We start from the raw sequence: 13,415 nt of genomic DNA on the forward strand, positions 1-13,415 counted from the left end.
GGGTTTTGCCACAAAAGGCAAAAGCGGGAAGTGGTTTTTCCCTTCCCTGCCATGTCACAGGCCCTCTGAGGGGAGAGCTCTCTCAGCCCCGCCCCTCTCCATCCCTATCTTTCTTCCCCCAGCCTCACCCCCTCCATCCTCTTTCCACCCTCAACCTCTCTTCATCTTTCACTCCCCCCCTCCACCCACACACTTCCTCCTTTTAGCTCCCCTCCCCTTTCTAATCCTCCCCTCCTTTCTTCCCTTTTCTTCTTCTCTTCTCCCTCTTCCCATTATGCTCTGGCCCTCCCTTGGATCTCAAGCCAGGGACCGCCCCCGCCCCCCATCTCTCGTTCTCCTCTTCTTCCCTTCCCTGTCTCTCACCTCTTGGTGGCTTTTGGGGAGGCTAGGGCTGGGAAGAAGGAGGCAGTCTCCCAGAGAGGCTGGAGCTGCTGGGAGTTTCAGGACCCGGGAAGGCGCGGGAAGTTCCCGGGAGCCTTTCAAGCGCCGACCCTCGATGCCCATTTGTTCAGGGGGATCCGGAGGGCTAAATGTTGATTGAAAGCTCCTCTCAACAAGAGATTAAGCTGCCTTGATTAGGTTGTCAGATCCTCAAGGGGAGAAACCACGTCTCTTACGTTCACTGTATTGTACTAAGAACTTGATCTGGGCTCTGCGCACAGCAGGTGCTCTGTAAATACTATCGATTAATTAAATGGACTTATCATAGAGAGTTTCATGGGAGGGCAGAGGATTCCAGAATGAAGGGATGTTGGATTGGGAGATGGGAGTATGTTTGTGTATGTGTTGGAGAAGTAGTAGAAATAATATTTATTATGTGTTTACTGTGTGCAGAGCACCATACTGAGCGGTGAGAGAGAATACACAGGTAGGAATTAGATGTCCCGCAGGGAGCTAACAATCTAAAAATGTGTGTGTGTGTGTGTATGTGTATGTGTGTGCATTGATGCAGTATTCTAGCAGGGATTGTCATTTATTTTCAGTTGGTTCAGGGCTTCCCCCAGCTGGTGTTCCCAAAACGTATCTCATTATGAAAACTCCTATCACTCAGCCTACTCCAAGAGCAGGATTTGGAGTTGTGATGCTTTCCAGGCACGAGGGGAGTGATCTCCCCTGACCTCATGCCCCCAACCCCATCTTGGGATCTAAACTGAGAGAATCAGGTGATGGGAAGAGCGGGAAGGGGGGGAGGACGGTGCCAGACTCAGTGGGGGGTCTGGGAAATTGCTCAATCTGGGGACTGCCTCTTCCCTCAGAGTGTCTTCCGAGATCACTCTGAAAGTTCCCAGAGTCTAATAATGGTTAAAGGAGACACAGAGAATTGTCAGAATTGTCATGTGCATGGTTGCATATTTGCAAATACTTTTCATTTGCTAACAGAGACTAGCCACCTACTCTCCAGGTTGTTTGAGCCTCTGTGTTTAGTTCTTTCCACCTTCCCTCTCTGGCCAGTTTCCCCAACTCCAGAGAAAGAAGGGGGTGACTGTCAGAACTGGAGGAGGGTTCAGGAAGGGTCCAAATAAGCTTGTGCCCATTCTCCAGAGACTGGCAGGCTGGAGCGTGGAGACCACCCTCTTGGTGTCTCAATTCCATTCAGGCCATCTCCCAGTCCTTCTCTACCCTACCTAGGTTTGCTTTTCAGTTGCTATTGTTAGGTTGGCTGACATTGAGAAGGTTGGAGGGTATGCTGCAGATATGTATTTTTTAATAGTATTTATGAAGCCCTTAGTCTGTGTCAAACACTGTTCTAAGTGCTGGGGTAGGTACAAGTTAATTAGGTCGGATGCAGTCTAAATAGGAGGGTTACAGGTACTCTCATCTTATAGTTGAGGAAACTGAGGAACAGAGAAGTTAAGTGCCTTGCCCGAGGTCACACAGCAAACAGTCGATTTAGAACCCAGGTCCCCTTGACTCCCAGATCCAGGATCTCTCCACTAGGCCACGCTTTTGGGGGTACTCAAACTATTAATACTGGAGAAGACCGAAAGGGCAGGAGGATGGGATTAGGACATTTACAGTCATAATGGGACCCTAACAAGGATAGATAATCCCATCATCTGTAGGGGGTGTATTGAAAATATGCAGACACACCCTAGATAGCTCAGGGTATGTCACCGGTGGATTTCCACCTTTGAGCCAGAACGGGGGAGGGATGAGAGATGTCATATGAGGTAAAAGAGGGTTCAGAGGGCAGTGATAGCTCAGAGTAATGTTAGCGGTGAGGAAGCCCACCTTTGAGGAGGAACTGGGGAAGGGGGATGAGGGATGTCAGTGGGGGTAGAAGAGGGCTCAAGGGGCGGTGATAGCTCAGAATAACATATATGATGAGGAAGCCCACCAAGGTGGAACTGGGAAGAGATGAAGAATGTCAAGGGGGTAAAAGAGGGTTTGGGGCACAGTGATAGCTCATGATCACATCAGTGGTGAGTTAGCCCACCTTTGAGGTGGAACGAGGGAGAGATGAGGGACGTTAAAGGGGGTAAAAAAGGGTTTGGGGGGCTGTGATAGCTCAGAGTAATGTCAACGGTGAGGGAGTCCACCTTTGGGATGGAACTGGGGAGGGACGAGGGATGTCAGAGAGATTAAAAGAGGTTTCGGGGGGCAGTGACCTCTGCTCTGTGAGTCAGAGCCCACTTGTCTGTATACCACCTCATTCTGGGTTTGGTAATTATACCAGGGCGATGGATGGATTTTTTCCCTTTTTTTCTTGGGGGGAGAGGGGAGCCTCTTATAGGATCGTTGTTGACAGGAGGAGGTTGTCAGCAGCATCTATTATTTGCTGCTGCTGGAAGTCAAGCGACTCAGGTGGAATAGATTTTGGGGTGTGAGAGCTGCAGAATCCTCTGAAATGAGTCAGGCTAGATAAAACCATTAATCACCACCACCAAGTCTGGTCTCTGACATGGCAGGAAAATGACACTATTGTTCAGAGCGTCATTTATAATTTCCCCTTCCCCGCCCCCATCCCCCCGCACCGGCTTCACTCCCCGTAGAGTGATTGAGAGGAAGGGATGGAGCGAAAAGCTAATTACAGTCCGTCTGTGTCCCAGCTTACCCTTTCCCATGGGCAGGGCATTGAGGATTTGGGAGAGAGGGAATGGAGGACAGGGAGATGAAGAAAGGCAGTGGGGTCTGGAGTCCACAGCCTGGATAGAGGGAAAGGAAACCTAGTGGAGAGAGAGCATGGACCTGGGAGTCAGACGATCTGGGTTCTATTCCCAGTTCTGCCACTTGACCACTGTGTGACCTTGGTCAAGTCACTTAACTGCTCTGGGCCCAAGTTCCCTCATCTGCAAAATGGGTTCAGTGCCTGTTCTCCCTTCTTCTTAGTCTGTGAACCCCATGTGGAATTTTGTATCTACCCCAGGGCTTAATACAATGCTTGGCACATAATAAGCACTTAACAAATACCACAGTTATTTCAAATACCACTTAACAAATATCACAGTTAGACCATAAGCTCCTTGTGGTCAGAGAACATGACTACCAACTCTTTTGTATTGTACTAGGTACGGTGCTCTGTACACTGCAAGCACTCAATAAATACCAGTGATTGATTCTTCAGAAGTGCTGTGTGATCCTTAGGAAGTGGCTTAACTTCTCTGGACTTCGAGTTATCCAGCTACACTATGAGAAGCAGGCCAATGTCAGAGAAATTTTCTATAAAGTGGCTTCCAACAAATTTCGGAAATATCAGTCCTACAAAGACTCTCCCAATCACAAAGAATTTAAACAATACCAAATATCAGAGTTCCATCACTGACAAAATTGTGGCCATGTTGGACTTTCAATCTGTCAATCATATTCTTTTATTGCTTTCTGAGTGCAGAGCACTGTACTAAGCACTTAAGGGAGCAAAATAGAGTTAGTAGACATGGTCTCTGTCCTCAAGGTGCTTACAATCTATTAAGGGAAGCATATTAAATAACTTGTAAGCAGGTGAGCAGGGAACTCTGTTGCATAGTACTCTCCCAAGTGCTTAGTACAGTGCTTTGTACACAGTAAGCTTTCAATAGATGCTATTGTTTGATTGATTGGAAGATAAAAATATGCACATAAGTGCTGTGGAGGGGGTGGTGAGCCCCATGTAGAACAGGGATTGTGTCCAACCTGATTATCTTGTATTTACCCGATGCTTGGTACAGAGTTTAGCACATAGTAAGCATTTGACAAATATTATCATTATTATTGCTACTATCATTATTACTGTTATCCCGTGCTCAGGTGATGAAGAAATGCCAAAGTGACAGTTGAGGGGATGGGGAAATGAGAAATTAATCAAGGAAGGCCCCCTGCAGGAGATGTGATTTCCGTAGAGCTTTGGTGTGGCTTAGTGGAAAGAGCACAGGCCTGGGAGTCAGAGGACGAGAGTTCTAATCCTGGCTCTGCCACTTATCTGCCGTGTGGCCTTGGGCAAGTCACCTAACTTCTCTGTGCTTCAGTTACCTCATCTGTAAAATGGGGGTTAAGACTTTAAGCCCCACATGAAACATGGACTGATTAGCTTGTATCTACCCCAGCTAATAATAATAATAATGTGGGGGAACTGATATTAAAATAAATTACGGATAGGGGAAGCAGTGGAATATAAGGGTGTACACTAGACGCAATCAAGAAAAAAATGCAGGGAGCAGTGATCGGCCAGATGTGAAGGGGGAGGTAGTTCCAAGAGGGAGGGATGATGTGAGCAAGAATATGGGGGCGGGAGAGACAAGAATAAGGCACGGTGAGTCAGTTGGCTAGAGAAGAACGAAGCTGGAAGGCTAGATTAGGCTGAGGTTTAAGGTTTTGGGTTGGGGCTTGGGGGTGGTTTGGAAGAATTGTAACTTCCGCAGGGAGCGGCAGAGGCTTCCTTCCCCTGGGGCCTACCAGGAGGATGGAGGTGATCCCGAGCCTCAGCCCGCACCAGGACTGCTCGAGTTGACGTATGGTGCATACTGTGCTCACCCCATCAGAGGAGGCTGTGTGGCTGTGATGGATCTAAAGTCCCTTCGATAAAGTGCTGGGTGAGCATTTGAAACGGAAAATGAAAGATGTATTTGGCCACCTCCTTGGCCTAGGAGTTGAGTGGCCAGCATGCTCTGCCCTGAGTCATTCACTGCCTCTCCCGGGCATCACCCTCTGGGTGAGGGGCTGGCAGATCAGGGTTGGGTTGGGCTTGGAGAGCCCCCCAGGGAGTGGTGACAGCTCAGTAGCTGGAGGCCCCTCCTACCGTCTGGCAGGAACAGCTGGTGGGAATCGGTGCCAGCCCCCACCTCGGTCTGGAAAAGACAAGAAAGAAATTTGAAATATTCATAATCTCTCAGATCTCCCTGGCACCGCTCTTCCGAAGAACACAAAGTATTTGTGCTCTAGAATCTCTCGTATCTTCACAGTGACAGAGAGAGGAGGGCAGGGTTGATTGCCCCCATATTACGAATTGGAAAACCAAGCCCCGGAGAGGTTAAATGACTTTCCAAAGATCATCCTGTGTGTGTGTGTGTGTGTGTGTTGAACTTGGATATGAATGGCAAAATTTCTTCCTCTGGGAAAATCACTTTTAGCAAAAGACTGCTGTGTCCCCCTCGTTCCTCTTTCTCTGGTTGCCAGGGTTGGGGGACACTGGGAGCAGCAGGATTCTAATAACATAGGCAAGGCTGCTTCCACCTCTGTACCCCAGTCCACTCAGAGGGTCCCAATTTTGGTGCCCCCCTCCCTGGCCTCGCAGTTCTCCCACCCCTACAGTGCTCAGTCTTGCTGGGGCTGCTGCCAAACATGACCTCAACAAGACCTTGGAGCTTCCTGCAGGGAAGGGTCAAAAGGCCCCAGATGAGTTAGCATGGCATAATGGATAGAGCGTGGGCCTGGGTGTCAAAGGTCATGGGTTCTAATCCTGCTCTGCCACTAGTGTGCTGTTTGGCCTTGGGCAAGTCACTTCATTTCTCTGTGCCTCAGTTACCTCATCTGTAAAATGGAGATTGAGACCGTGAATTGAGACTGTGAGTCCCACGTGGGACAGGGACTGTGTCCAGCCCGATTTGCTTGTATCCATCCCAGCACTTGGCACGATGCCTGGCACATAGTAAGCGCTTAACAAATACCGCAAATATTATTATTATTAGTCATTTGTCACAGACTTGCTGTTCAAGCCCAGCCTTCCCTTATTAAACCCAACCTGATTGCTCACTCCCTGAGAGCTTTTTAAATAATTATAATAATAGTAAGTGCTTTCTCTGTGCCAAGCACAGTACTAAGCGCAGGGTTAAGTACAAAACTATTGTATCGGACACAGTCCCTGTTCCGCGCAGGGCTCCTAGTCTGGGGAGGATGGCCAGGTAATGATTCCCCATTTTACAGATGAGGGAGCTGAGGCACAGAGAGGTTATTGACTTGCCCAAGGTCACATGTCAGGCAAGTGGAGCACCTGAGATTAGAGCCCTGACCCCTAGCACCGTACTCTTTCCACTAGACTGTGCTGCTTCTCCAAGTTAGCTCTTCCGAATGTCCACTTCTAGGTCTTTTAGGTTTCCTTGTGATCTGTGCCATTTGGGACTCTCATTCCTCCTTTCCTGAGACCCCCCCCTCAATGCTGCAGCAGTCCTGATTTCCTGTCTGCTTCATGGTCATCCAGGAAATTGCAGCGTGTCAGCAGGGGGGTCTCTGGTGGGGCCTGGAGTGGCTCAGTTTTCCCAAAAAGACCTTCCCATAATAATAGTGGTATTTGTTAAGCGCTTACTATGTGCCAAACAGTGTTTTAAGTGCTGAACACTGTCCTGAAGCTTGGACGGATTTGAACACCTGGCTGCCTTTAGAGCTCTGCATCCCTCTGGTGAGCAGGTCACTGAACCCCACTCTCTATATCCAAGAGGTGGCTCCTTGTGGGTAGGGAATATGTCTACCAACCTGTACTCTCCCAAATGCTTAGTACAGTGCTCTGCTCCCAGTAAGCACTCAATAAATACCACTGATGGATTGATCGACTTTACAAAGGGAAACACACCACGATGGAGTTGAATTAGATTTAAGGAAAAATTTTCTGATCGCCAGGGCGTTTGAGCAATGGCCCAGGTGATAGAGGAGTGGGTGACAAGGTCTGGGGGAAAGGGAGAAGGGAGGAGAGGGAAAAGAGAAGAGGAAAAATGATAGAAGGAAAAGAGGAGGGAGAGAAAGGTGGGAAAAAATGGGGGGAAGATTCTCAGCCTTTGCTGCTGCTGACCACCACCATCTTCTGTGTCTTTCACAACTAGCTATGTGCACAGTTACCATAGTCCCTGGCCCAGGATGGCTGCGGAGCCAGGGCAGCAGCAGATGAAGGTGGCCTAGTGCGTAGAGCTTTTGCCCACCCTGGGATTGGACCCTGCAGGGCCCGACTCTCAGAACAGCCTACCCTCCCATTACTTCATCTCCCAACCTCTACCTCTGTGGCCCCTCTCCATCCCCTCCTCTCCTCCTCCAGTCAATGCTTCCTTCTCATCCCATTTCCCTCTCCCTGAAGCTGAAGGGTGGGTACACCTCTTTTAGCTGTTTTTATTTTTTAAAGGACCAATACTGTGATGTTTTATGGGAGTGTGGAGTCGTTAATTGTGCCCCCCAAAATATAAAAGAAGCAGGAGGATGGACTGAAATTTCAGGAGGGTTCAGTTCATGTTTGTTTGCCTGATCTGGGGGAATACAAGGCCTGGCATTGTGTGCCTCAGGCAGTTGTACTAAGGGAATGTTCAGGGGAAAAGAGGGATGAGATTCTTCCTTGACCACCACCATTATAGTTAGGGGTGAACCTTTGAACACCCCTAACCTTTCCCTATGATAGCCCAAACCGTTTGTGAATGAATCTAAACCCTTCTTGAGCCTTCTACTACTCTAAACCATTCCCTCTCACATTCTTAACTTTCCATTTAATGACCACCGATGGGCCTATCGTCCCTGGATTTATCCAGTCTAGTCTTTTCATTATTATTATTATTATTAATGTCATCATCATTATCATCATATTAAGCGCTTACTCTATGTCAATGCTGTTTTAAGGGCTGGGGTAGGTACCAGTTAATTAGGATGGACACAGTCCTTGTCCCACACGGGGTTTACAGTCTAAGTAGGAGGGAGATCAGGCACTGAATCCCTATTTGACACTTTGGCACAGAGAAGTGAAGTGACTTGTCCAAGATCACACAGTGGGCAACCGTCAGACCCAGGATTACAATCCCTCCTCCCTCCCCCGAGACTGTAAACTCGTGGACGGGAAATGTGTCTGTTCATTGTTGTAGTGTACTCTCCCAAGTGCTTAGTATAGCGCTCTGCACACAGCACTTAATAAATATGATTGAATGAATGAATCCAGGTCTTCTGACTCCCTGACCCTTGTTCTTTCCATTATGCAACACTACTTATCTTGAAACCATTGATGTTTTCTACCTCCACAACTTTCCATGGAAAGGCATTCCCCATGTAGACCACTTGCTACCCAGGTTCTCATGGCCAGAGTGGAAACTGGTGGTGGAAAAACCGATAAAGTGATTTGAGGGAGCGTTTTCCAATTCCCTGGGATGGTTTCCCCAGTCCTCAGGCCCTCTCCTTCTCTACCCTTCCTCCCCTTCCCTCCCCGCCTCCCCCCAAAACCCCCTCCCCTACTTCACCTTCTCCTGGCTCCACCCCCTGCCCAAGCCTTGTGAAAGCCAGCGGGAGGTGGGTGTTCATGTCTGGTGGCGGCGGCGGGCAACCCGGAGGGAGCTGCCAAGTGGAAGAGGAGTGGGAGAGGTTTCCGTCTGCCAGGTGGCTATTTTGTCTGAGAGGGCCGGAGGAGTTCCAGGAAAATCTCTCTCACTGCTTCCTTTCTGCGCAGCACCATCCTGAAAGAGATGCCGGATATAGAAGGCAGTGCCCACCCAATCTAGGGTCTCGTTCTTGCCCACAGTTGCACCCTTTCCTCAGCCCCATGCTTCCTTCCTCTTGGGTCTGAGTCCCCTCCTATCTCAGGGCACTCTCATGGTGCTGAGCTGATGGTGACTGTCTGACAGCATTGTGGATAGAGCACAGGCCTGGGAGTAAGATCATGGATTCTAATCCCAACTCCACCACTTGTCTGCTGTGTGACCTTGGGCAAGTCATTTCACTTCTCTGTGCCTCAGTTCATTTGTAAAATGGGGATTGAAATTGTGAACCCCATGTGGGACAGGGACTGTATCCAACTCAATTTGCACGTATCCACCCCAGCACTTTAACTCCGCCCTCTCCTCCGCCAGGCAAAACTTCTTCTCCTCCCTCATCGACACCCACGCCCGTCACCCCCACCGATTGTTCCGGACCTTTAACTCTCTCCTTAGGCCCCCTGTTCCTCCCCCTCCCCCATCTCTCACCCCCAATGATCTGGCCACCTATTTCATCACAAAAATCAACACGATCAGGTCTGAGCTCCCCAAAGTCACCCCTCCCCCTCCCCCCTCCCCCCCCACCAACCCTCTCCCCTACTTTCCCATCCTTCCCTGCAGTATCCTCAGAGGAGATCTCCTTCCTCCTCGCAAGTGCCACCCCCTCCACCTGGGCCTCGGACCCCATTCCCGCTCACCTTATAAAAAACATCGCCCCTGCCCTCCTCCCTTCCTTAACTTCTATTTTTAACCACTCAATCTCCAATGGCTCCTTCCCCTCTGCCTTCAAACATGCCCACGTCTCCCCCATCCTAAAAAACCCTGCTCTCGACCCCACTTCCCCCTCGGAAGTTATCGCCCTATCTCCCTACTACCCTTCCTTTCCAAAATCCTAGAACGAATCGTCTACACTCGCTTCTTAGAATTCCTTAACTCCCATTCTCTCCTGGACTTCCTCCAATCTGGCTTCCGTCCCCTCCACTCTACCGAGACTGCTCTCTCTAAGGTCACCCGTAACCTCCTCCTTGCCAAATCCAATGGCTCCTACTCCATTCTGATCCTCCTTGACCTCTCTGCTGCCTTTGACACTGTCGACCATCCCCTCCTCCTCCACACCTTATCTCACCTTGGCTTCCCGGATTCCGTCCTCTCCTGGTTCTCCTCATCTCTCTGGCCGGTTATTCTCGGTCTCCTTCGCAGGCGCCTCCTCCCCCTCCCATTCTTTAACTGTTGGAGTTCCTCGAGGGTCAGTTCTTGGCCCTCTTCTGTTCTCCATTTACACTCACTCCCTCGATGAACTCATTCACTCTCACGGCTTTGACTACCATCTCTACACAGATGACATGCAGATCTACCTCTCTGCCCCTGTCCTCTCCCCCTCCCTTCGGGCTCGCATCTCCTCCTGCCTCCGGGATGTCTCCACCTGGTTGTCGGCCCGCCACCTAAAACTCAACATGAGCAAGACTGAGCTCCTCATCTTCCCTCCCGAGCCCGGTCCTTTCCCAGACTTCCCTATCATCGTGGATGGCACGACCATCCTTCCCGTCTCTCGGGCCCATGATCTCGGTGTCATCTTTGACTCGTCTCTCTCGTTCACCCCACATATCCTATCCGTTTCCAAGACCTGCCGGTCTCACCTTTACAATATCGCCAAGATCTGCCCTTTCCTCTCCACCCAAACGGCTACCTTACTGCTACGGGCTCTCGTTATATCCCGGCTAGACTACTGTGTCAGCCTTCTCTCTGATCTCCCTTCCTCCTCTCTCGCCCCGCTCCGGCCTATTCTTCACTCCGCTGCCCGGCTCATCTTCCCGCAGAAACGATCTGGGCATGTCACTCCCCTTCTTAAACACCTCCAGTGGTTGCCTATCAACCTCCGCTCCAAACAAAAACTCCTCAATCTAGGCTTCAAGGCTCTCCATCACCTTGCCTCTTCCTACCTCTCCTCCCTTCTCTCTTTCTACCGCCCACCCCGCACGCTCCGCTCCTCTGCCACCCATCTCCTCACCGTCCCTCGGTCTCGCCTATCCCACCGCCGACCCCTGGGCCACGTCCTCCCGCGGTCCCGGAATGCCCTCCCTCCTCACCTCAGACAATCTAATTCTCTTCCCCTCTTCAAATCCCTACTTAAAACTCACCTCCTCCAAGAGGCCTTCCCAGACTGAGCTCCCCTCTTTTTCCCTCTGCTCCCTCTACCCCCTCCTTCACCTCTCCGCAGCTAAACCCTCTTCTCCCCCCTTCCCTCTCCTCCTCCCCCTTTCCCATCCCACCCTCTCAGCACTGTACTCATCTGCTCGACTGTATATATCTTTACCACCCTATTTATTTTGTTTATTTTGTTTAATGAGATGTACATCACCCTGATTCTATCTAGTGGCCATTGTTTTTATGAGATGTTCTTCCCCTTGACTCTATTTATTGCCACTGTTCTTGTCTGCCCGTCTCCCCCGATTAGACTGTAAGCCCGTCAAACAGCAGGGACTGTCTCTATCTGTTGCCGACTTGTTCATTTCAAGCGCTTAGTACAGTGCTCTGCACATAGTAAGCGCTCAATAAATAATATTGAATGAATGAATGAACACTTAGGACAGTGCCTGACACATAGTAAGCACTTAACAGATACCACGATTATTATTGTTATAACTAGAGCAAGGCTGTGGCTGGAGAGGATTCTACTGTCTGCACATTCTCTGGGGTTCTACGGCACCTGTGTTGGCCTGTGCAGCCTCCGCTGCAGCTCTGGAAGCCACTTTCAAACATCGTTTGCCCCCCAAAAGCAACTATTGGTCACCTTTGACCTGTTCCCTGCCCTTTCACCCCGTACACGTTGCCCAGTGGCTCTCCGTCTTCTCGGTTACCTCACCCTATCCTTCTCCTCCTTCCCATCCCTCTGGGTTCAGAGCTTCCCACTGCCTCCCTGCTGCCAACTCTCAGGGTCCCTGTTGCTAAACCCCCTAGTAGAACAGCCAGGGTGGCAGTTTGGAGAAGCAGCATGGGCCAAGGAGAAGATCATGGCCCTGAGAGTCAGAGGACTTGGGTTCTAATCCTGGTTCTGCCACCTGCCTGCTGCATGGCCTTGCGCAGGTCACTTAAGTTCTCCGTGCCTCAGTTCTCTCATCTACAAAACTGGGGATTCAATGCCCGTCCTCCCTCTTACTTAACCTTTGAGCCCCATGAGGGACCTGATTATCTTATAACTACCCCAGTGCTTAGTTCAGTGCTTGGCACATAGTAAGTTCTCAATGAATACCACTATTATTGCTATTATTATTATTATTATAACCCTGAACACTTGAGGTTAGGGTTCATGTTTGAAGCTTTTCTCCAACACCTCAGCTGAAAGACTCTGCCTCCTTAGGATTCAGGACAAGAGCCAGGCACTTGAGACCACAAGGGGGAAGGAAAGAAAGGGTGGAGGGAGGAGGAGAGAAGGTGGAGTGTGATTTTTGGAACAACCCAAAGTGACATGAGGAAACGTTGTGTTTTGCAGTTAAAGTCGGTCCAGCAGGCCGGGCCGGAGCCACGAAGGTTCAGCTTGTCCCAGAGAGAAAGGGGCCAGCGGAGAAGTCCGGCATCAAAGATGGGTCTGCACTGCCCCTGCCAGGCACGCACGGGCGTGGCCCTGCTCTTCTGGCTGCTCTCCCTCGTCGACGCCATCGAAGTGCCCCTAGATCGTAAGTCCCCCCCCAACCTTGAGTGGTCCGCTCCCCAGAAGGGGGATTGCGAGATCGGGGTGACAGGAGCAGTGGGGGAGGGATGGTGGCCAGAAGCCAGATTGTGCCCAGATCTCGGACCTGGGCCTGACCCCTCCTTACCAGCCAGCTCCGGGGTGGCCCATTCAAACTCTGTGTTAAGCCAACCAGAAAATTGGATAAAGAGCACAAGCAGTGAGATGTTACTCATTCAATCATGTTTACTGAGTGCTTACTGTGTGCGGAGCACTGCATTAAGCCCTTAAGCAGCCTCTGGCCCGGGAGATGGCAGGGCCTAAGTGTCAGGATCACCTTAGCATGGGGTAAGAAGCTAGGCCAGACCACTCCAAGGGGAAGCTGGCTTATGGGAAGGCCCAGTGGCCTTTGGGATGGCCTGTTGATCATCTCCATCTGGCGCCATATTCAGGAGTGTAAATTCCACCCCTTTGAAAGACCAGTGTAGCATGCCCCAAATATAGCTGGGCCTTGGTAGGATAATGATATTAACAATACTACTAATGATAATATCTGTGGTATTTAAGCGCTGACTACATGCCAAGCATTTTACCAGTGCTGGTTATACTGCTGGATACAGTTCTCTAGAGGAATTTGAATGTGGCCTGCAAATTTCTCCAGCCGCTAAATGCCCAGGGCTTACATGAGGACACTGGTGCATTTTGGGAAGCTTCTGGGGAAGCTTTTTTGAAGTCCTTAGTAGCCTGTCTACCCCAGTCCCATGGGAGACCAGGAGCAGAGAGTTGATTCCTAATGACTTGGCTCTTCCCTCCTCCTGTGAGATTTCCCAATCTCTGATTGGGGCGATGAGGGAATCTGAACACAGAAAGGATGCTTAATGTGTGAGATGGACCATCACCATAGA

The 13,415-nt window shown here is 50.2% G+C and overlaps 1 protein-coding gene across 22 annotated transcripts in view; it reads left to right on the plus strand.

Annotated features, from left to right (window-relative positions):
• Nucleotides 1-13,415, plus strand: part of NFASC (neurofascin) — a 105,853-nt gene that overhangs the window by 16,698 nt on the left and 75,740 nt on the right. For all 22 annotated transcript variants that reach the window (XM_039912716.1, XM_029068706.2, XM_039912708.1 and 19 more), the window contains exon 2: nucleotides 12,334-12,517. In XM_039912716.1, the coding sequence (XP_039768650.1) occupies nucleotides 12,424-12,517 (94 nt within the window). In that variant the 5' untranslated portion in view covers nucleotides 12,334-12,423. The remainder of the gene's footprint in view (nucleotides 1-12,333; nucleotides 12,518-13,415) is intronic.

The sequence above is a fragment of the Ornithorhynchus anatinus genome, chromosome 7 (assembly GCF_004115215.2).
Source record: "Ornithorhynchus anatinus isolate Pmale09 chromosome 7, mOrnAna1.pri.v4, whole genome shotgun sequence".
Taxonomy (NCBI): Eukaryota; Metazoa; Chordata; class Mammalia; order Monotremata; family Ornithorhynchidae; genus Ornithorhynchus; species Ornithorhynchus anatinus.